This window comes from Bos javanicus, chromosome X (genome assembly GCF_032452875.1).
Source record: "Bos javanicus breed banteng chromosome X, ARS-OSU_banteng_1.0, whole genome shotgun sequence".
In the NCBI taxonomy this organism is placed as follows: Eukaryota; Metazoa; Chordata; class Mammalia; order Artiodactyla; family Bovidae; genus Bos; species Bos javanicus.
Window position 1 is genome coordinate 37232113 of NC_083897.1, and position 22466 is coordinate 37254578.

The 22466-nt window shown below is 42.3% G+C and overlaps 1 protein-coding gene across 1 annotated transcript in view; it reads right to left on the reverse strand.

The window, feature by feature from the left end:
• Window positions 1-22466, reverse strand: part of LOC133242757 (phosphatidylinositol-binding clathrin assembly protein-like) — a 47227-nt gene that overhangs the window by 17044 nt on the left and 7717 nt on the right. Inside the window, exons 2-10 of the mRNA XM_061408904.1 lie at window positions 18128-18270; window positions 16464-16539; window positions 15275-15377; window positions 15017-15110; window positions 14793-14904; window positions 13833-13939; window positions 12910-12951; window positions 4003-4082; window positions 3156-3232 (exon numbers count right to left, since the gene is read on the reverse strand). Of these exons, the coding sequence (XP_061264888.1) occupies window positions 3156-3232; window positions 4003-4082; window positions 12910-12951; window positions 13833-13939; window positions 14793-14904; window positions 15017-15110; window positions 15275-15377; window positions 16464-16539; window positions 18128-18270 (834 nt within the window). The remainder of the gene's footprint in view (window positions 1-3155; window positions 3233-4002; window positions 4083-12909; window positions 12952-13832; window positions 13940-14792; window positions 14905-15016; window positions 15111-15274; window positions 15378-16463; window positions 16540-18127; window positions 18271-22466) is intronic.

Sequence of the window (22466 nt, forward strand, 5' to 3'; positions counted from 1 at the left end):
CAGAATGGACACTTGGATATACAAACCTGGAGTTCAGGAGCAGTGGCTGCAGCTGGGAGTTCTTATCATGTAAATGGTATTTAAGGCCATTGACTTGGATGAGGTCATCTAGGGAATGAGTGTATATGGATAAAGAAGAGAGATGAGCAGGAATCAGTGGAAAACAGTCTAAGGGAGGCAAGAGTTAGACAAGAAGAAAACCAACAGGGAAACTGAAGAAAATGTATCAAAGAAGAGGGAGTCATGAGTCATGTCTAGTAAGATGAAGGCTGAGAAATTACCACTTTATTTGCAACCTAGAGGCCACTGGTGACTTTGACTAGAGCCATTTTAGTGGTGTGGTGGGAACAAAACCCTCATTAGTACTACACAACTATTAAAGTATCAATACTTAAAGTAGTTTAAGAGAAAACAGGGAAAATGTGAACACACCTTTCTTTTTTTTTTTTTGTCTTTTTTTAAAATTTAAATTTGTTTATTTTAATTGCAGGCTAATTACTTTACAATATTGTATTGGTTTTGCCATACATCAACATGAATCCACCTTTCTTAACTACAAGAACAAGCAGACAAAATAATCAGTGAAAATACAGAGGATTGAACAACAGAATTAAAAACCTCAGCAGGACACAGTTTTCAAGTGCACATTAAATATCTACCAAAAATCATGGTTATATACTGGTCCATGAGGTAAGTATCAACAAATTTCCAGAGTACTAAAATATAGAGAAGGTGCTCTGACATAGTGCAAGTAAGCTATACTTCAATAACTACAAAAAAGGTAATTAGAAGGGTCTCATATACACGAACTTTTAAATATATACTTCTAAGTAACACATGGGCCAGGTCCTGTTCTAAGCATTCTACATTTATATTGACTCTTTTATCTTGACAGGAACCTTCCGAGGATAAGGACGCTGAGTCACAGAGCAGTTAAGTCACATAGTCCATGAATGACAGAGTGAAAATTAAAGTCAAGTACTCTGGTTCCATGGCCAGTATTTTTATTTCACAGTGACTGAAGAGAAAAAGTAGTTTCAGCTGGCCACAGTTTTTGATACAACTGGCTCAAGAAACGAGCATTAGGCAACCAAGACTAAGTGCTCACGGAGAAGGTGATGGCACCCCACTCTAGTACTCTTGCCTGGAAAATCCCATGGATGGAGGAGCCTGGTGGGCTGCAGTCCATGAGGTCGCGAAGAGTCAGAAATGACTGAGCGACTTCCCTTTCACTTTTCACTTTCATGCATTGGAGAAAGAAATGGAAATCTACTCCAGTGTTCTTGCCTGGAGAATCCCAGGGACGGAGGAGCCTGGTGGGCTGCCGTCTATGGGGTCACACAGAGTCGGACACGACTGAAGTGACTTAGCAGCAGCAGCAGCAGCTAAGTGCTCAAGACAGCATGGGCAGAGATCACCAGAAGCCAGTTTTGGGCTGTTGGGACTCAGGCAGAGACATTACTTTGCGGACAAAGGTCCATCTAGTCAAAGCTATGGTTTTTCCAGTGGTCATGTATGGATGTGAGAGTTGGACTATAAAGAAAGCTGAGTGCCAAAGAATTTATGCTTTTTGAAATGTGGTGTTGGAGAAGACTCTTGAGAGTCCCTTGGACTGCAAGGAGACCAAACCAGTCCATCCTGAAGGAAATCAGTCCTGAATATTCATTGGAAGCACTGATGCTGAAGCTGAAGCTCGCTCCAATACTTTGGCCACCTGATGCGAAGAACTGACACATTTGAAAAGACCCTGATGCTGGGAAAGATTGAAGATGGGAGGAGAAGGGGATAACAGAGGATGAGATAGCTGGATGGCATCACCAACTCAATAGACATGAGTTTGAGCAAGCTCTGGGAGTTGATGGACAGGGAGGCCTGGCATGCTGCAGTCCATGGGGTCGCAAAGAGTCAGCCATGACTGAGTGACTAACAGTTTTATGTGTAACCTTCTTAAAAGCACTAATGATTCCGAAACCATAGGGCCTCAGAAAAAGTCCTTCTTTTGGAAATGAAGCAAATGTTTACTATACATTTAGTGTTACTCAAAGGACTTACGTTCATCATAGTTTTGGTCAAAGTCACCCATTGGAAATGCAGAAAGTGTGTCCATTGAGAAAATATACACAAAATAAAAATGAAAAAAAACATCATTTAAAATAGACAGTTTAAGTCTTCAAGTTAAATTAAGAGCAAGCAAATTTTAATACATATAAACCCCATGAGAGTATACCTCATTACTACAGGAATTTTTGTCTAGCATAGAGGGCCAAGTAATATCACTGAAATATAATCAGCCATTAAAAAAAACAGGATATGGCCAATTATGTGCAGTCATGTACCAGTAAATGTACAACCACCAGCTATCTAGGAAAAGGCCTGTTTTGTAGCATCTGTCCATTTATTTCTGTGGTATAAATGCTTACATCACAGCCAATTTCAAGTTACCACTGTGTCATCAACTAGCTTCCAGATTTCCTGAGACAATAGCAGTTGGGCTCCTGCAAGCTGGTCTGAGTTGTATCTTGTATACTCACTGAGTATAAGGCTAACTAACCTTTGGACTTCCCTGGTAAGCAAGACTTGCTCCACGTACAGACATCACACTTGATTTATGTATGTATTATGTGTTTACTTTTTAACACTTATCTTTTAAGTAATATTTGAAGGTACAAAATTCAGAAATTATAAAAATGGATACAGTGAACACTCGCTCACCCATCCCTTTCCATTTTATTCATTTCTCATATATCCTTCCAGAAATATTCTTTAAGAAATTAAAGAAATACATATGCTTTCTTTTTTGTTTTTAAAAAGAATAAGCAATAGCGTACTATACACTGTTTCCCACCTTGCTCATTTTCTATTCAACAATAGAAAATACATGTATTTTACAATACATGTTGGAGGTCATTCCATTCCAGTGCCCCTTATAGAGGGTCATTTTGTTATTACAATGTTGTAAGGTACATCCTTGTTCATATGACATTTCACAACTATGACTATATATGGGATAACTTCCTAGAAATGAAGTTGCTAGGTCAAAGACTGCTTTAGGAAGAGGCGGCACATATAGTGAGTGGTTAGGAAATTAAAGAATTAAAGATTCTAATCCTGCCCTCAATTATCACTGTCATAATCATAGAACAGAGTCATATCACCTGAAAACCTGACTTTGCTTGCTGAGGTTCTCACAACTGGACTGTTTGGTATGGACGGAATCAATGCACGCTGCATGCTAAAGAGATCACAGGAAAGATGAGTCATGCTAGGCAATCAAGAGAGATACAAATATCCTACCTGGCTGAGCCTGCATTTCTTTCGTTTATTTATCTATCCATCCTATTATATACTAACTACATACCTACCTATGATAAAGAGATAATTAATAGTCAACAGACTTGTCTAGTAGAGGTTGATAGTATAAATCAAATATAATTAACATAACCTTAAAAAGTGGACTGAATGAATAATACATGACCCTGATAGAAATCTTTGAACAATACTGAAAAGGACAAAACAGGAAGCTGAAATCAACCATGATTATTCTACTCAGAAATAGCTAATGTGAATATTTTGAAGTGATGCACCTCAAAGTTTATATTATTCAATTTGTATGTATGTAGAAGAGTACATGTATGTTTGTGGATAAACAGTTTGCCATACCATTAAATAATCATCCACAATAGTTAATTCTCCCTAGCAGAATCCCTAAGGGAAGAAATCAAATTCTTCAAAGAGAGGTTCTTCTAGGGCCAACTTATGACTTTGAGACTCATTCAGTATAACAAAAGATGTTCCTCTGGGAGGCCGACAACTCTGTGAAGAGTATGGAATCCCACAAAAGACTGAAAACCTCTATTCCATATTATCATTAAAAAATGGCTATATACTATTTCACCATATTTAAAGCCCAAAATTTCTTTAGTCAATCAGATGTTGCTAAACTGAGACAAATTATTTAGATGAAAACAAAATTAATCTATATTACAAGATTTATCAACTTACCCATAAGGAGGTAGAATGTCATGTTTGTCCTCCAGAGAAGCCAAATGCTGTTTTAGTGCTTCAAGTAAACTGTAGGGTGCCTAAACATAATTAGGAAAAAGTTGTTTTTTGATAGTTATTAGCAAATTCAGACTCTCTGATATCATGAAAAGGTTCTGAAAAACAATTAGGACACCTGTCCAGCAAATGATTAAAGTGAAATCATTGCTACAAGTAAATTCATTCTTAAAAGTAGCATCTTGGTATGAAATCAGATTTTCAGACTATGCTTTTACATACCTTTTTAAAGAAACAACAAAAGTCTCTTAAGATGATCAAACAGCTGCTAAAATATCTGTCTCCTTTGGAAACGACACTGGGCTTGAAATTATTCATTACTTATGGCTCTTTCATGAGTCACTAGATTATTAGATAAATTTCAGTAAAACATTAAGCCTACTGGGGAAGAGGGAGAGGAGGCAAGAAGAAAACAGAGAGACAGAGAAAGAAACACAGCAGGGAACAGAGAAGCTCATTCATGGTCTCTGGTCTCCCCTGGAATGTCACCTCCTCAACCAGGATTTCCTTGGGTGTCCTAGAGAAAACAGTACCTACCAACAATCTCTTTACCATCACCACCTTTTTTTTTTCTTCATGGCAATGATCATCCTTGAAATTATAGGTTGAATTCTGTGTATGTTTATTGCCTGTCTCCTTGCAGTAAAATATAAAACTCTAAGGGACTGATGTTGAAGCTGAAACTCCAATACTTTGGCCACCTGATGCGAAGAGATGACTCATTGGAAAAGACCCTGATGCTGGGAAAGATTGAAGGTGGGAGGAAAAGGGGGCAACAGAGGATGAGATGGTTGGATGGCATCACCGACTCAACGGACATGAGTTTGGGTAAACTCTGGGAGATGGTGATGGACAGGGATGGACTGGCATGCTGCAGTCCACGGAGTTGCAAAGAGTCGGACATGACTGAGTGACTGAACTGAACTGAAAAAGACAGCAATTTTGTCTGTTCATTGATGAATCTTGGTGTTTGGCATATAATAATTGCTTAATTGGTATTTGCCAAATGAATGTGGATGTACCCTTTCATTTTCCACTCCAATTAAAGGTGGGAGAAGTGTGCTTCTTACATAAGGTCAATTCCCAACCAGGGTTCTGTGTGTCCCAGCGTGTCTCCCCTGATCCAATTACTCACTCCTCAGGAGGAGTTTGTTAATAAACTACTATAAACCACCAGGCACAAAGAATACAGCAGGCCTCACAACCTGGGGTGTGGGAGAGGAGAAATAAAAAATAACCAAACGAATAAATGTCAAATGAAAGCTGTGAAAAGTACTATGAAGGAGAGGTACATGATACTCGGTGTTTAGGTGAATCTGATCAAGTGAGGGATGAGAGACAAGCAAGCTGAACAACATAACAGCTGATATGAGAGCTGAGGGAGAAAAGTAGGATGGTATGAAATGAATGAGGATGACAGGGGGGCATATGGCACAGACCACAAGTAAAGGTGAACTATGTTGCTGGGGCAGGGAGAGCCAAGGGGAGCGTGGAGGAGATGAAACTGGGAGGGTTTTCGATGGTGCAAGACCTTAAACTCATGTCAACGTTGTGGCATTTGTACATTAACTTGAAAATTGTTGTTTTTTAGTCGCCAAGTCAGGTCCAACTCTTGGAGACACCATGGACTGCAGCATGCCAGTCTTCCTTGTCACTCACCATCTCCTGGAGTTTTCCCAAGTTCATGTCCATTGCATCAGTGATGCCATCCAGCCATCTCATCCTCTGTCGCCCTCTTCTCTGCCTGTTCTCAATCTTTCCCAGCATCTGGGTCTTTTCCAATGATCCAGCTATTTGCATCAGGCAGCCAAAGTATCGGAGCTTCAGCTTCAGTATCAGTCCTTCCAATGAGTATTCAGGGTTGATTTCCTTTAAGATCGACTGGTTTGATCTCCCTGCAGTCCAAGAGACTCTCAAGAGTCTTCTCTAGCATCACAGTTCAAAAGCATCAATTATTCAGTGCTCTGCCTTCTTTAAGGTCCAGTTCTCACAACTGTACATGATTACTGGAAAGACCATGGCCTTGACTATTTGGACCTTTGTCAGCAAAGTGATGTCCTTGGTTTTTAACACACTGTCTAGGTTTAAAACTAAATATTAAAATAATTAAGATCATGGCACCCAGCCCCATCACTTCATGGCAAATAGAAGGGGAAAAGGCAGAAGCAGTGACAGACTTCCTATGCTTGGGCTCTAAAATCACTGCCCAAATTCCAGATGTTCAAGCTGGAGTTTGAAAAGACAGAGGAACCAGAGATCAAATTGCTAACATCCGCTGGATCATCGAAAAAGCAACAAAGTTCCAGCGAAACATCTACATCTGCTTTATTGACTACGCCAAAGCCTCTGACTGTGTGGATCTCAACAAACTGTGAAAAATTCTTCAAGAGATGAGAATACCAGACCATCTGACCTGCCTCCTGAGAAACCTGCATGCAGGTCAAGAAGTAACAGTTAGAACCAGACATGGAACAATGGACTGGTTCCAAAGTGGGAAAGGAGTACATCAAGGCTGTATATTGTCACCCTGCTTATTTAATACATTCAGAGTACATCATGCGAAAGGCTGGGCTGGATGAAGCACAAGCTGGAATCAAGATTGCCGGGAGAAATATCAATAACCTCAGATATGCAGATGATACCACCTTTACGGCAGAAAGTGAAGAGAACTAAAGAGCCTCTTGATGAAAGTTAAAGAGGAGAGTGAAAAAGCTGTCTTAACACTCAACATTCAGAAAACAAAGATCATGGCACCTGGTCCCATCACTTCATGGCAAATAGATGGGGAAACAGTGGAAACAGTGAGAGACTTTATTTTTCTGGGCTCCAAAATCACTGCAGATGGTGACTGTAGCCATGAAATTCAAACACACTTGTTCCTTGGAAGAAAAGCTATGACTAACCTAGACAGCATATTCAAAGGCAGAAACATTACTTTGCCAACAAAGGTCCGTCTAGTCAAGGCTATGGTTTTTCCAGTAGTCATGTATGGATGTGAGAGTTGGACTATAAAGAAAGCTGAGCACCGAAGATCTGATGCTTTTGAACTGTGGTGTTGGAGAAGACAGTTGAGAGTCCCTTGGACTGCAAGGAGATCCAACCAGTCAATCCTAAAGGAAATCAGTCCTGAATATACATTGGCAGGACTGATGCTAAAGCTGAAGCTCTAATACTTTGGCCACCTGATGCAAAGAACTGACTCATTTGAAAAGACCGATTCTGGGAAAGATTGAAGGTGGGAGGAGAAGGGGACAACAGAGGATGAGATGGTTGGATGGCATCACTGACTCGATGAACATGAGTTTCAGTAAACTCTGGGAGTTGGTGATAGATGGGGAAGCCTGGCATGCTGCAGTCCATGGGGTTGCAAAGAGTCAGACACGCCTCTTTGAACAACTGAACTGAACTGAAAATCACTGCAGATGGCGACTGCAGTCATGAAATTAGAAGATGATTATTCTGGCAGGAAAGCTATGACAAACCTAGACACCTTGAGAATACTGGATGACTACTGGATGGCTTTGAAGTGAGGAATGAAATGATCAGATCTGTATTGTGAAAGTTCTCAGACCAGCATCCTGGTTGCATTGCATAAAGCAATCAGCAGGGGGCAAAGTACATGGACGTGGAGCAGCGGAGAAGTGAGCTGAAGCTACGTTCTTGAGCTTACAGTGGCAGAGACCAACCCCAATGTGGCTGAACTAGCAGCTGGAAAAGGGTTTAATGAAGTAAGTGTTCACAGAGGTGTGGCAGGGCTAAGGGACCATTCAGAGAGCAACAGGGATAATGGCACAAAAGTTATCAAGAAGGGCAACACTTATCCTCCAATTAAATTTAAAAAAATTTTAAAAAGAAAAGCAAAGCAGCAAACACATGAGTCTGAGAAGACTCAGAGGAGGCTGGGTATCACTCATGGGCTGCTGGGATGATGCAGCAAAGCAGAAATCTGTTCAGAGGAATTTCCCATCACACCAAATATGGGGACAAGGAGAAGACTTCCCCACAGATGCCTCTTAAACACGTGGGCACTCTCAGCACAAAGGAATTGGAAAGTATGTCCCTAGCCAGAGGCCACAGGCCCCTGAGCAGCAGGGAGACTAGGAGGTCTGGAGTCCAGGGTGAGCTTCAAATGTTCAAACATACAAGATGGGAAAAAAAAAGAGGGAGAGGGACCCAAAATGATGAGGGGACTGCCAACATCAGCAGGGCAAACACACATGTACGGCAAAGGCACAAAGCATTTCTGGATCAGTCATTCAGTCATTCAACAAACACATGACAAAATTATAAACAGAGAGAAGTTGCCTTTCCCTGCACAATGTGGGTTGGAAACATTCTTTTTTCATCCAATTTGCTTTCCAACGATTCCAGCAAAAGGGTAGGCAGGAGGCTCTCCGAGCTCTTCTGGAAGCACCCAGTAGCCCTCTGCCCACCAAAACCATGGCCATGCCATCCAGTAGGTCCCCCTGAGTTTGGGCTCCTGGAACTCTGCTGAGGGGTGCAGCCCAGGTTCGAAGTGCTTGGGTGAAAAATGAATCGCAAGCAGTGCAGCCAATGCGTGAGTTTTAGGGGAGTTGAACCCAACACAAATGAAAGAGCGGGGAAGGGTGGCAAGAAAAGGGGTAGACCCAGACAGACACAACGGACAGCCACTCATGGAAGGATGCTCCATGAGCCAGAGACGGGGTTGAGACCGAGGAGGAAGGATCAGCCAAGGAAGTGAGGTAGATGCCTCTTGAGAAAACGGAAGGGTTTAGCTGAGTCTGAACATGGGGAGCATGCACTTAACATTTCCCTTCCTCCACGTAAAGTCAAGATTGTCTGAAGCATGAGAGAAACTGGCCAAGTGATGCAGAGGTGCAGAGGAAGACCTCCGCAGCCTTGCAGGGGTCGAACATCAAGATTGACGGCAAACGCTCCTCCCAAGGACACATGGACCTTTCTCAAGGGGGCTGACCGAGGGGGCAAAGAGGAGGAAGGAAGGAAGACCTCATCTTGAACTTTGAATCAATATGTCATCAGAGGAGCCAGGGGACCATTCTTCTGGCTCTTTTCAAATGTGATCCACTGAATTAAAAGATCAAGTGACTCCCTGCCTCCCTCCCATCCCAGAGAGCCTTTGTCTCAGTCCATCCTGGGCTTTCCGGAATGCCCCAGAAAGCACATGCCCAGTGAGCATCTCAGCCAGCCCAAGGCTGGGACAGATGATTCTCTGCGCTGGCTGAGGGCCCAAAGCCAGTGTGCTGATAAGGAAGCCCTTGCAGTAAAAGCAGCTGATTCACGGAGCAAGGAGTAGAGACCTGCGTGATGCCTGAACAACAAAGAGCCTCGCCTGACTTCTGCGGTCTCTACCCCAGCCATCAATTTTGGTTTTTGATTCAGGGGTCCTGGGGATCCTAGGAACCAGGAAGACCAGAGGTAAGAAGGACAGAGGAGGGTCTCATGGGAAGGAAGGATCTCTAACCGGGGTCTGTCTTGTCCAGATGGGCCCCTCCTCCAAAGCTCCAGCCTCAGGCACTGAGCACTGAAGGGGCCAAGACCAAGACGCCAAAGCCCAGTTCAACTGAAGCTTGTCTGCTGCCATGATGGGCCGGTTCAACTGAAGCTGGTCTGTGTCACCATGCTGGGCTTCGCAATTCTCAGCATGGGAACCATTCCCACCTTTGCCACAACCCTCAAGGAAGGGAGGTCAAGGCGGAGAAAGTCAGAGGATGATATCTGGGGAGATATCACTAATTATAGTGACTCTGGGCAATGAAATCCCATCTTCTCCTCTACTAAGGCAGACATTCTCATTGTCTCTCTGTCTGGTTAGTGGAATTCTCATTCCAGAAGCTGTGCCTTATAGCATCCAACAGTGGTTCCCATTGTGGACCATTTGATGGGGTTCAATGTCTGAGCAGAAAATAGGTCACTTTGGTACCTCTCCACACACGAAGGAATGCTTGTGAAGACACGTATGTTTCCCTCAAAGGTTTTTGAGAAGTCATCAGATAGACACTCCCTCCTTCTCCTGACACCAAACTCAACATTTCTTTGCAGCTGCAATGATCCTGTCCTCCCAAGGTCCACTGGGTTTTTTCTTCACAAGCTTCCCCCCATACATGCCTGACCACCTCCCATTCCTTCAGTCTCAACCAAGGCAGCTCTGCAACACCAGAGTCAGGCAGCAGGTTGTGCTAGAGTTAAGGACCTGACTTATGGGATGGGGAGACCTGGGGGATAGCCATGGAAGTTCTGAGTCCCCAGATTCCCCAGAAGGCTCTGAACTTGAAGAAGCTTCCTCCTTCTCCCTTGCTGGAGATGATATGGAGAGTTCTACCCACCCCCAAGTTGCATGCCTCATCAGGATATGTCCTCACCCCCTTCCTGGCCTCTAGGCCTCTAACTACAGTTAAGTCACAGCATTGCCAGCTGGGGACATGCTCCTCCACCTACAGTCCAGTCAAAACAGTAAAAATAAACAAGATCACATCCTAGGAGGATTGCAGAAATCCATGCCAATCTTAAAAGTAAAAAGGATGCAGGGGTGATGGTCCCTACTGTATCTCCATATAATTCACCAGTATGGCCCCCAAACCAGTCAGGCCCTGAAGAATGACAAACTGCAGCATAATCAATCAAGTAGTAACCCAGTTGCAGCCACTATAGTTTCTTTGGTTTTTGTTGCTGTTGTTCAATCGCTCAGTCGTGTCTGACTCTTTGTGACCCCGTGAACTGCAGCACGCCAGGCCTCCCTGTCCATCACCAACTCCCAGAGTTTACCCAAACTCAGGTCCATTGAGTCGGTGATGCCATCCAACCATCTCATCCTCTGTCATCCCCTTCTCCTCCTGCCTTCAAACTTTCCCAGCATCAGGGTCTTTGCTAATGAGTCAGCTCTTCGCATCAGGTGGCCAAAGTATTGGAGTTTCACCTTCAACATCAGTTCCCCTAATGAACACCCAGGACTGATCTCCTTTAGGATTGACTGGTTGGATCTCCTTGCAGTCCAAGGGACTCTCAAGAGTCTTCTCCAACACCACAGTTCAAAAGTATCACTTCTTCAGTGCTTAGCCTTCTTTATAGTCCAGCTCTAACATTCATATATGGCTACTGGAAAAAGCAAACCTTTGACTCTAAAGACCTTTGCCGGAAAAGTGATGTCTCTGCTTTTTAATACATTATCTAGGTTTGTCATAGCTCTTCAGTAGATGTAGGTTAAGGTAGTCTCAGGAACATGGTATGTGACTAACAGTCTGGTGAGTGCTGTGCTTTCCATTGCCATCTAAAGTATGAATCAGTAAGAGTTTGTGGGCAGATGAAATGGACAATGCTATACATTTATGATCCTGTTCAGGCTGTGTTAACTCTCTCAACCCATATGTTGGTCAGAATACGGTCAGAAGAAGTTTAGACCCTTTGGTTACCCCTCAGAATATTGCGCTGATCTACTTCCATTCATGATGTCATGCTAAATGGACCAGATGAGCAGAAAGGGGACCTTGGAAAGTGATATGCACTCTAGGGGATGGGAGGTCAACCCTACAAAGATTCAGGAGGCTTCCACAGCAGTAAAATATTTAGAGCATCAGTGGCCAGGGGTCTACCAGGAAATCCCATTCAAAATAGAAGATAAAGTGTATCTCACACATCTCACCATGAAAAAGGAAACATGAGTACTGGGAGGTCTCTTGGAGATCTGGAGACCAGGAAAGACTGCTTTGGCTCATATTCCAAATGACCTAAAGTAGCTTGCTGTGTTAGTCTGGGTCCCAGAGCGGGTCAGCAGGCTGGGCCTGCAACCCCTGCTGCTCGAGCCCTACAATACACGTGGGATGGAGAGCAGACAGGTCCACAGGGCACCCATGGGCTATATGAGCAGACTGCCAGACCTGCATTTCATCCTCACCTGCACCGCCTGCCATCTGAGGGATTCCTGATGAGAGACTTTAGGGGAAGGAAAAAGCCTGAGCTCATCTGATACTCACAACTCTGCTGTAAGGCAGACAACAGCATCACCCTCATTCTGCATTTGCATAAAGGAGGCATAGAGAATGCAAATGAGTTGCTTGAGGTGACACACTTGAAAGGCAGATAACGCAGCCTCAAGTTTAAACTCCCTGTTTGCAATACCTTGATATTTTCTTTATTATTTTTTTATTTTAATTGGAGGCTAATTACTTTACCATATTGTGGTGGTTTTTGCCCTACATTCACATGAATCAGCCATGGGTGTACATAGGTTCCCCATCCTGACCCTCCCTCCCACCTCCCTCCCCATCTCATCCCTCAGGGTCATCCCAGTGCAACAGCCCTGAGCACCTTGCCTCATGCATCGAACTTGGACTGGCTATCTATTTCATATATGATAATATACGTTTCAGTGCTATTCTCTCAAATCATCCCACCCTCGCCTTCTCCCACAGAGTCGAACAGTCTGTTCTTTACATTATACAGAGCAAAGTAAGTCAGAAAGAAAAACACCAATACAGTATATTAACGCATATATATGGAATTTAGATAGATGGTAACGATGACCCTATATGTGAGACAGCAAAAGAGACACAGATGTAAAGAATACCTTGCTATTTTCACCAATCAGTTCTGTCCACTGAAAAAGCATGTTGGAGTTGTTACACTATAAGTCACCATTTAGCACTCAGCGGGGAACGACCTCTTTTGTAAGACCTACAGCTCACAGACCTGTTCCAAAGACACAAGTCTATGTATATATACTTAGAAATATAAATGTTACTCTCAGGGAAATGAAAATACACATGTAACCATACAGAAAATGATGGCATCTCAGGTGATAAACACAGCACAAAGACAAAAAGCCACTTAAAGACAGACAAGAGATGTACTGACCTGAGAAAGATATGGAATGTCATTCGGGTCAATTCCAGCTTGCTGAAATTAGGGGGAAAAAAAGGGAGGGAAAGAAAACATTACAGCAAGGAGTGTTAACAAAGAAAAGTAAGTGTGAGACCAATTTGTACACTAAAGAGAAAGGACTCCAAGAGCAAGAGTGCCTTGCTGGACTGGTACACACCCAGATCAAGAAAAATGGCAGGCTAAAGTATGTCTTGTGGGGCTTCCCAGGTGGCTTAGCAGTAAAGAATCCACCTGCCAATGCAGGAGACGCAGGTTTGATACTTGGGTCAGGAAGATCCCCTGGAGGAGGAAATGGCGACCCACTCCAGTTTTCTTGCCTGGGAAATTCTCTGGACAGAGGAGCCTGGTGGGCTACAGTCCACAGGGTCGCAAACAATTGGACACAACTTAGCGACTGAGCAACAACCACAAAAGAATGCCTTGCACACTTAAGCATAAACTTATATTTGCTCTTAGGGTAAAATTTAAAAAGACCTGCCAGATTTTGAGTCTTTGTTGTTTTGTGAAGAGCTTGGCTTCATTTTGGATATCATACAAATGTGTTATAACTTTTCAAATACTCAGAATTAGCTACTAGAGCAAACCTGTGGCCCACCTCATATGTTTCCTTATCTCACTGGTTTTAGAGCTGTTTCTGGTAGGAAGGTAAGCTTGGTATAAATTATCCTCAAGTCACAAACAGAAATCATTGTAAGATTGTTTTTGATCACAAGTGCACTGGAGGGTACATTTGAAGTACCTATTCCTAGTTTTTAGTTGTACTGTTTACAAAATAGTTAAAACTACCCATTTCTGTTTATGTGGCAGTGATTGTGGGGTGGAGGTATAGTTGTACAGGATACTAAACTAATACAGAAAATAGCACAAAAGCTGTGGCTAGAAATAGATTTCTGTACCTCTGCAACTTTAAGGAACTGTGCCAATTTAGTCATTCTGTCGAGGAACTTGATGTAAATATCCAAACTTTCCCTGCATTGCTTCTTCCCCATGTCAAAATATTTATCTAAAAATAGAAAAAAATGACAAAGTAGCCAGTATTTTAGCAATCCCAAGTTTAATTCCTTTCTGATGATTCTATGTTAATTCTGGATATTATTTTAACTTCTTGAAAACAATTATAGTTTTAATCCAATAATGTTTTGCTTTAACAAACAACACTGCACATCTAAGTATAAACAACAGATTTTTTATACAGGAACTACTGCATGCTGAACACTGGTGCTGGTAATATATATGGCATTTAATAGCATACACATATAATTTAGATAGTTTTGTTTAATTTCTACAAATTCTAGTCTGGAATCTTTTTGATTAACATCAAGTTCTGATGGTCTCTGACAGAGAGGCTGTTATTTCCTACCCTTTATAACTCAACAAATGTACCAGGCACTTCCTAAATGTAAGAAATATCTCAAATTGTCAACAATGAAACTGGTTAGGGCTAAATGATGACTGAAGTTTCCTAAAAAGCCTAAGAAACATTTGCTTGTATATGATCAAAACAATAATTTGTAGGCTATATCTTAGGAAAGTTAGAATTGTACTATTTGACATTAGTTGAGTGAGACTTACTGTGTAATGAATAAATATGGCAATCCATGTTAATTTCCCAATAAATTTCCCAGAAGTATCAGTTAGCACTTATATACAAATTGAAAAGCTCTGTGGCTGATTAATTATTTTTAACAAAAAAAGCAATATGATGTCTAGTTATGTAAATATATATGACCTTGTAAGGATCTTCTATTTTCAACCTAAAACACAGATGAATCTAAATGTAGATATAAAAGTTTTTTACAAATAAAGAATTTTTGCCAGTTTAGCTTTTAAAAAGTCATGTCTATTTTTTAGCTTACCTAGCAGATTAAGGATCCCCTCATTATAGGCTACAAAGAGGCGAAGAGAATCCTTAAAGAGGAGCATGAAAGCAGCATGTATTATACCATTAGTTAGTTCATCAGCATTTGCCTGGAAATTAAAGAGGAATTAATTACCACCATGGTTTTTCCCCTCTCCCACCTACAGTCAAACAATGCTGCTTAACAATATTTTCTTAAAAAAGGATTTATAAAGCTCTTACATTAAAATTCAGAAGAGCGTCAAACTGAATTTGAATAACTGGAAGAGTGTTCAGCAGTTCCTTAGTGTTCATAGTTCTCATCACACCATCTGCCCTATAAAAGATAAAAAAAAGTTCATAACATCAATGCTAATTAAGAGTTTGAGAAGCACTGTGACATCGGCATCTTGAAAAACAGCTGCATTTTTGCCAAACTACATATCAGAACAGATATGTACTGCAGTACTTCTTGCTTAAAAACTAACAATATTTACCTACCCTCTCTTGATTTTGGTGATGTCTGACTCCATCAGTCTATACGCGAGTGACTTTTCATTCAAGTACTTGCTATATCGTCTGATGAAAGCTGACATAGCATAGCCTAAAAATGAAATACCTTTTATTATCTCCAGTTTAACCAATGTTAACTATTTACAACATACGTCACCAAATGCAAAGATTTATCATTCCACATTCACACATATCCCTCAACAGTATCTTTGAAGCATAAAACACTAGAATGGCTTTTATTACTCATCAAGTACAGTATTCCTAAAACTTTCTGTTAAAGATTATTTTTTAAATGAATTTATGTTTATTTATTTATTTTTAATTGAAGGCTAATTACTTCACAATATTGTGGTGGTTTTTGTCATACATTCACATGAATCAGCCATGGGTGTACATATGTCCCCCATCCTGACCCTCCCTCCCACCTCACTCCCCATGCCATCCCTCAGGGTCATCCCAGTGCACCAGCCCTTCCTCAAAGTGTTGATATCACCTTTGGATGTGGTATTGATGGTGACATTCCTGAACCAGAGAAATAACTGAACTTTGTTAGTTCCTTTCACATTTTCATAGACACTATTATAAATCCTTAGCATTTTCCTGACACCCCCCTATCCCCTTGTTACCATTGCTCCGGTCTTCCTTTCATTCAACAAACGACCTTGCCCCTACTTCATAGACAAAATATAAAGAGAAAGGCCATGACAGAAACTCAGCTGCTCACTATGGGCCTTGATTCATTTATTCAACTTACTTATTCATTCAACAATTATTCAGTGTTCACTATGATGCTGTAGGTTCAGTAGTGAACAACAGAGACCCCCCCCCAAAAAAAAAACCTGCCTACATGAATCTTATACTCCAATGGTGATTGATAGACAAGCAAAAGAAAAGAAAAATACAGAGATGTTTAGTTGCTGAGAAGTGGAAAGAATAAAACTCAAGCAGAGAAGGGATAAAGGGACCATGATTTTTGGGAGGCTGAGGCAGGAAAGCCTCACTGAGTAAATACCTGCATATGTGTTGTGTCAATGAATTTAGAAATTACTTTCCATCATAAAACGTACACCACATCACACCCTTCATCATTCAGAACCATTTTTATAAACTAGGCATGGTTTCCAGAACATTTCCCTCCTTGCCACAAAGAAATATTTCCATCAAAGAATCATCTTACCTTCTACGACACTTTTATCCAGAAAGTTGTGTAAAGTGAACAAAGAACTTCTCGATGCAAGATGTTGGATAAAACGCTGTCAAACAAGTGTGCCAAATTCTCAAAATCAGTTTCAGTTCACAAATAGAGTTCATTTGTGATTTTGTCTTTGTGAATACATACTTAACATAATTCTATCGTACATATCTTCTATCTATTTCAGGGGCATTGATTAAGGTGAGCACCATCACACCCTGGGATAGCCAACATAAGGATCTGTAGTGCTGCCAAGTCTGTTGACATACCCCCCAAATAAACAAGGGGTTAAACATTAAAGCTAATGTGAATACACACTTTTCACCCACGCCTTTCTATCAGTAACATCTCAGGAATTAGGGACACTGACCCACCATGCAGTCGAAAATTCCCATATAATTCATAGTATATAAAGTGAGAGTCACCCAGTCATGTCCAACTCTTTGCAACCCCATCGACTATATATACAGTGCATGGAATTCTCCAGGCCAGAATACTGGAGTGGGTAGCCTTTCCCTTCTCCAGGGGATCTTCCCAATCTAGGGATCAAACCCAGGTCTCCCACATTGCAGGTGGATTCTTTACCAGCTGAGCCACCAGGGAATAAAACCCACATATAATTTACAGTCAGCTATCTGTAGATGCCATACCACTGTAACTGTGATTCCATCCATGCCTGTGGAGTCAACCAAGAATGAATATCGTAGTGCTGTAGTATTTACGATGGAAAAAAGCCACATACAAGAGGACCTGTGCAGCTCAAACCTGGGGTATTCAAGGGTCAGTGGCAATTATAGGATTAATTATTTTAATCATTCATGTTAAATTATTTAACAATTCAATTAATGGAAAAATAAAAAGAATACTGTGGTACATCTCTGGACCCCAATGCCCAGAAATGACAACTGCTAACTTTTGCACATGTCTCCTTCAGTTCTATTTTTTGGCAGGAATTTATCATTTATTTATTTGGCTGAGTTAGGTTTTAGTTGCAGCACAATGGATCTTCATTTTGTTACACGGGATCTTTTGTTGTGGCGCACTGAATCTCTAGCTGTGGCACAGGCTCAGTTGGCCCGTGGCATGTGGGATCTTAGTTTCCCAGCTGGGGATCGAACGCTCATCCCCTACATTGCAAGGCAGATTCTTAACGACTGGACCACCAGGGAATTCCCTTCAACTCTATTTTTAAAATAAGAGGCATAAAGCCTTACAGATCAAGTTGATAGTGGTCTTTGTCCCATCCTCAAGTTCAATTTACTTCTCCTACCTAGAAGGAAACATTATCAAAATTTTCATGTGTTATCTTTGCATCCTATTTTATTTATAGTTTCATATATATACCTGTTACATGGACAAATATTGTTTGAATTTTAAACATTTATAGAAATGATATTGGACTCTAAATATCATTCCGTGGCATACTTCCTCTACTAGCAAAATGGTATACTTTATTAAATACTGATTGCAAAGAGAAATTCATAAGTAAAAATGGAAAAATTGGTGTTTTAATATCTACTTCTATGTACTTTCCCCACTTGTCATGAATGGAAGCAAAATGTAGTAAGCCCCTAACACATTGAGCATATTCAGCAGTTGTGTCCTGACAGTCTTTTGTACTAAAAGGAAGGAATATACGCCATGCTCACCTCATTTCCATACACCATGAGGTGATGGACAGTAACCAGGGCTTTGAACACCACCACCCAGCTGCTGCTACCAGTTTTCTCAGAAAGAACGTCAGCCAGATGAACAACACTCATATTTGTTCCATTTATATACTGGATCAGATCTAAATTAGAGACAGTGACAAGCATTAAAACACAGACTGAGAAAAAAAATTTTTCAAAACCAAAATCGGTAACTTTACCTGAAATACAGATGCAGTCAAATCTCAGAGACATGACAAAGAGAATCATCTGAAACATTTTCTTCATTTCCAATAGTAAAATTTGTGCATGCCCATGCTCAGTTGTTCAGCCGTGTCTGACTCTTTGCAACCCCACAGACTCTAGCCCACCAGGCTCCTCTGTCCATGGGATTCTCCAGGCAAGAATCCTGGAGTGGGTTGCCATTTCCTCTTCCAGGGGGTCTTCCCAACCCAGGGGTCAAACCCACTTCTCCTGTATTGCAGGCGGATTCTTTACCACTGAGTCACCTGGTACTAACATGGTAGGTGACACTGAATGACTGTTTATCCTATTTGTTCCATAGAGTTAATGAGAATTGTGATTGCATTGACTCTGCTCACCAGTGTCTCCTCAAGACCCAGCACAGTAGCTGGCACATACCAAGTTGGAACAAGTAAGGAAAATACTTGTTAAATAAATGGATAAGACTCAAGAAGGTAAGTAACATGCTCGAGGTCATACAGGTAGTTCAGTGGAAGGGCTGGAATTTGAAATAAGGTTTGTTTGACTTTGAAGATCAAGGTATTAAACATTATGTCATTGTGCCTCGCTCAAGAAAAGTGTCATTCCATGAAGGTTCAGTAAGGAGCTTTGTCTCCCTAAGACTTACTTTTTGGTTTACATCTTTTAATTTCTTACTGCTTCTTCTTTAGTCCACTTCCCCACAGCCTCATACCTGGTTTATTGCAACAGCTTTCTGCTTTCCTGCCTCAAGGTTATAACCATTAATTAATTGACTTTTACAGCCCCTCAAAAGGTAAGTTTCATTGCTTCGTTTTCCTACTGAAGAACATGGCAATGATTCCTTGCTGTTTATCACTTCAAAAATTCTCCTTGCTTTCCAAACCATCTATAAACTATCACTCTAAAACAACTTCATCCATAGCACTTATCCATTATGCAGCATCTTCATATGCACAGCAGTAGGACAGGTACTGAGGAGGGGGCTTAACAAATATGCTAGTGGATTAAAGTGACAGACTGACCCTGTAAAGTAAGATTTACTTATTCAACAAACATATATACTCAGCGTCAATGCCTAATATGCGCCAGTTGCTGTGCCATGTTTGGCAGGCTTCCCTGGTGGCTCAGGCAGTAAATAATCTCCCTGCAATACAGGAGTCATGGGTTTGATTATTGGTGGGGAAGATCCCCTGGAAAAGGGCATAGGAACCCACTCCAGTATTCTTGTTTGGAGAATCTCATGGACAGAGGAGCTTGGCAGGTACAGTCCACAGAGTTGCACAGACTTGGACATGACTGAAACAACTTAGCACACATGTTCATGCCATGTTTAAGGTTATGAAGAATGAGATTCTCTGCTATATTTTTTATCTTTAGGTCTGCTTCATTCCTCTTTCTGTGCAGTTTCCTCTGCAATCTTTTCATTTCTGCTTCAGCATGATTTCAGTCTTTGGACTGAATCTTTCAGTTATGCTGGTACTGATTCAAGTGCTCCTGTTTGGTTCCATGCACCCTTCACATTGGTAATTATTGCTTAACCTTCAGGTTTTGAAAAGTTAATCCTGGTACATGTTACATCCTAGCACAGGGCTGGATTATATATACTGTCCCAGACTCTAATATGGGACCTGTTGAGAATAATTTTCAGGAAACTTTAAAACTATATATAGCAAGAGGAAATTAATCTGCTTAACTGTGGTGAACTGGTAGTTGCTGCAATAAATACCCATTATCATGATAATAAGAAAAAACTTCAGGAGACCAATGCAGGAGGTCAATGAATAGTTTTGAAGCCAAAGAGCAAAATCAAGAGTTGATCAAAAGGCTGAATCAGCTACAAAGGTTGCAATAGCAATGGGATTTACATCTATTGCCAACAGCACAGACTGTTTATGAAGCCACTGCTCCTGTGCAAAGAGTCGGACACAACTGAGGACACACACACACACACCCATACACCACTGCTCTGGCACAAAGTCAGACACGACTGAGCACACACACACACACACCCATGTGCCACTGCTCTGGTGCAAAGAGTCGGACATGACTGAGCACACACACACACACATACTCCACTGCTCCAGCACATAGAGTCAGACACGACTGAGCATGCACACAGGCACAAACCCATACGCCACTGCTCTGGAGCAAAGAGTTGGACACGACTGAGCATGCACACACACAAACACACACATCCATCCGCCAGTGCTCCAGTGCAGAATCAAACATGACTGAGCACACACACACATACACACACACACCCATACGCAACTGCTCTGGCACAGAGTCAGATATGACTGAGCATGCACACACATACACACACACACACACACATATGCCACTGTTCCAATGCAAAGAGTTGGACATGACTGAGCACACACACACACACACAGACACACCATAGGCCACTGCTCCAGCACAAAGAGTCGAACACAACTGAGCATGCACACACACACACACACGCACCCATATGCCTCTGCTCCAGGACAAAAAGTTGGACAGGACTGAGCACGCACACACACAAATGCACAAACACACACCCATATGCCACTGCTCTGGTACAAAATGTAGGACATAACTGAGTGCACACACACAACACACACACACAGCCATCTGCCACTACTCTGCTGCAGAGTTGGACAGCACTGAGCACACACACACACACCCATCCGCCACTGTTCCTGCACAGAGTCAGACATGACTGAGCATGCACACACACACACACACACACACACATGCCACTGCTCCAGCACAAAGAGTTGGACATAACTGAGCATGCACGCGTGCGCACACACGCACGCGCGCGCACACACGCACACACACACATACACTTCCACATGCCACTGCCCTGGGACAAAGAGTCAGACATGACTGAGCATGCACACAAACACACACACATACACACACACACCCATCTACCACTACTCCAGTGCACAGAGTAATGGAGGACTGAGCGCACGCACACACACACACACACCCATACGTCACTATTCCACCACAAAGAGTCAGACACTACTGAGTGTATGGACGCACACACACACCCATATGCCACTGCTCCAGTGCAAAGAGTCGGACATGAGAAAGTGCACACACACACGCGTGCGTGCACACCCATATGCCACTGCTCAGGCGCAAAAAGTGGGACAGGACTGAGCATGAACACACACACCCATACGCCACTGCTCTGGCAAAGAGTCAGACACGATTGAGCACAAACACACACACATACAGCCATCTGCCACTGCTCCGGCACCAAGAGTCACACACGACTGAGCATGAATACAACACCCACACAACCACATGCCACTGCTCTGGTTCAGAGTCATACATGACAGAGCAAACAAACACACACACGCACACAGCCATATGCCACTGCTCCCATGCAACGAGTCAGACACAACTGAGCATGCAGACACACACACACACCCATATGCAACTGCTCTGGTGCAGAGTTGGACACGACCGAGCACACACACATAGCCATACGCCACCGCTCCACCACAAAAATTCAGGCACTACTGAGGACACACACACACACATGTACATATCCATATGCCACTGCGCTGGTGCAGTCGGACATGACTGAGCACTCACATGCACACACCCATATGTCACTGTTCTACCACAAAGAGTCGGACACTACAGAGCATGCACACACGCACACACGCGCACACACACCCTCATATGCCAGTGCTCCAACGCAAACAGTTGGACACAATTGAGCATGCACACACACACACACACAAACCCATATGCCACTGCTTCAGTGCAAAGAGTTGGGCACGACTGAGCATGCACACATACACACACACACACACACCCATATGCCACTGCTCCAGTGCAAAGAGTTGGACATGACTAAGCACATACACACACAAACACACAAACGCATACCCATATGCCACTGCTCCAGCTCAAAGAGTCAGACAGGACTGAGCATGAACACACACAGCCATACGCCACTGCACCACCACAAAGTGTCAGACACTACTGAGCATGCACACACACACACACACACACACACATCCATATGCCACTGCTCCAGTGCAGAGTTGGACACAACTGAGCACACACACACATATGCACACACCCATATGCCACTGCTCCAGTGCAA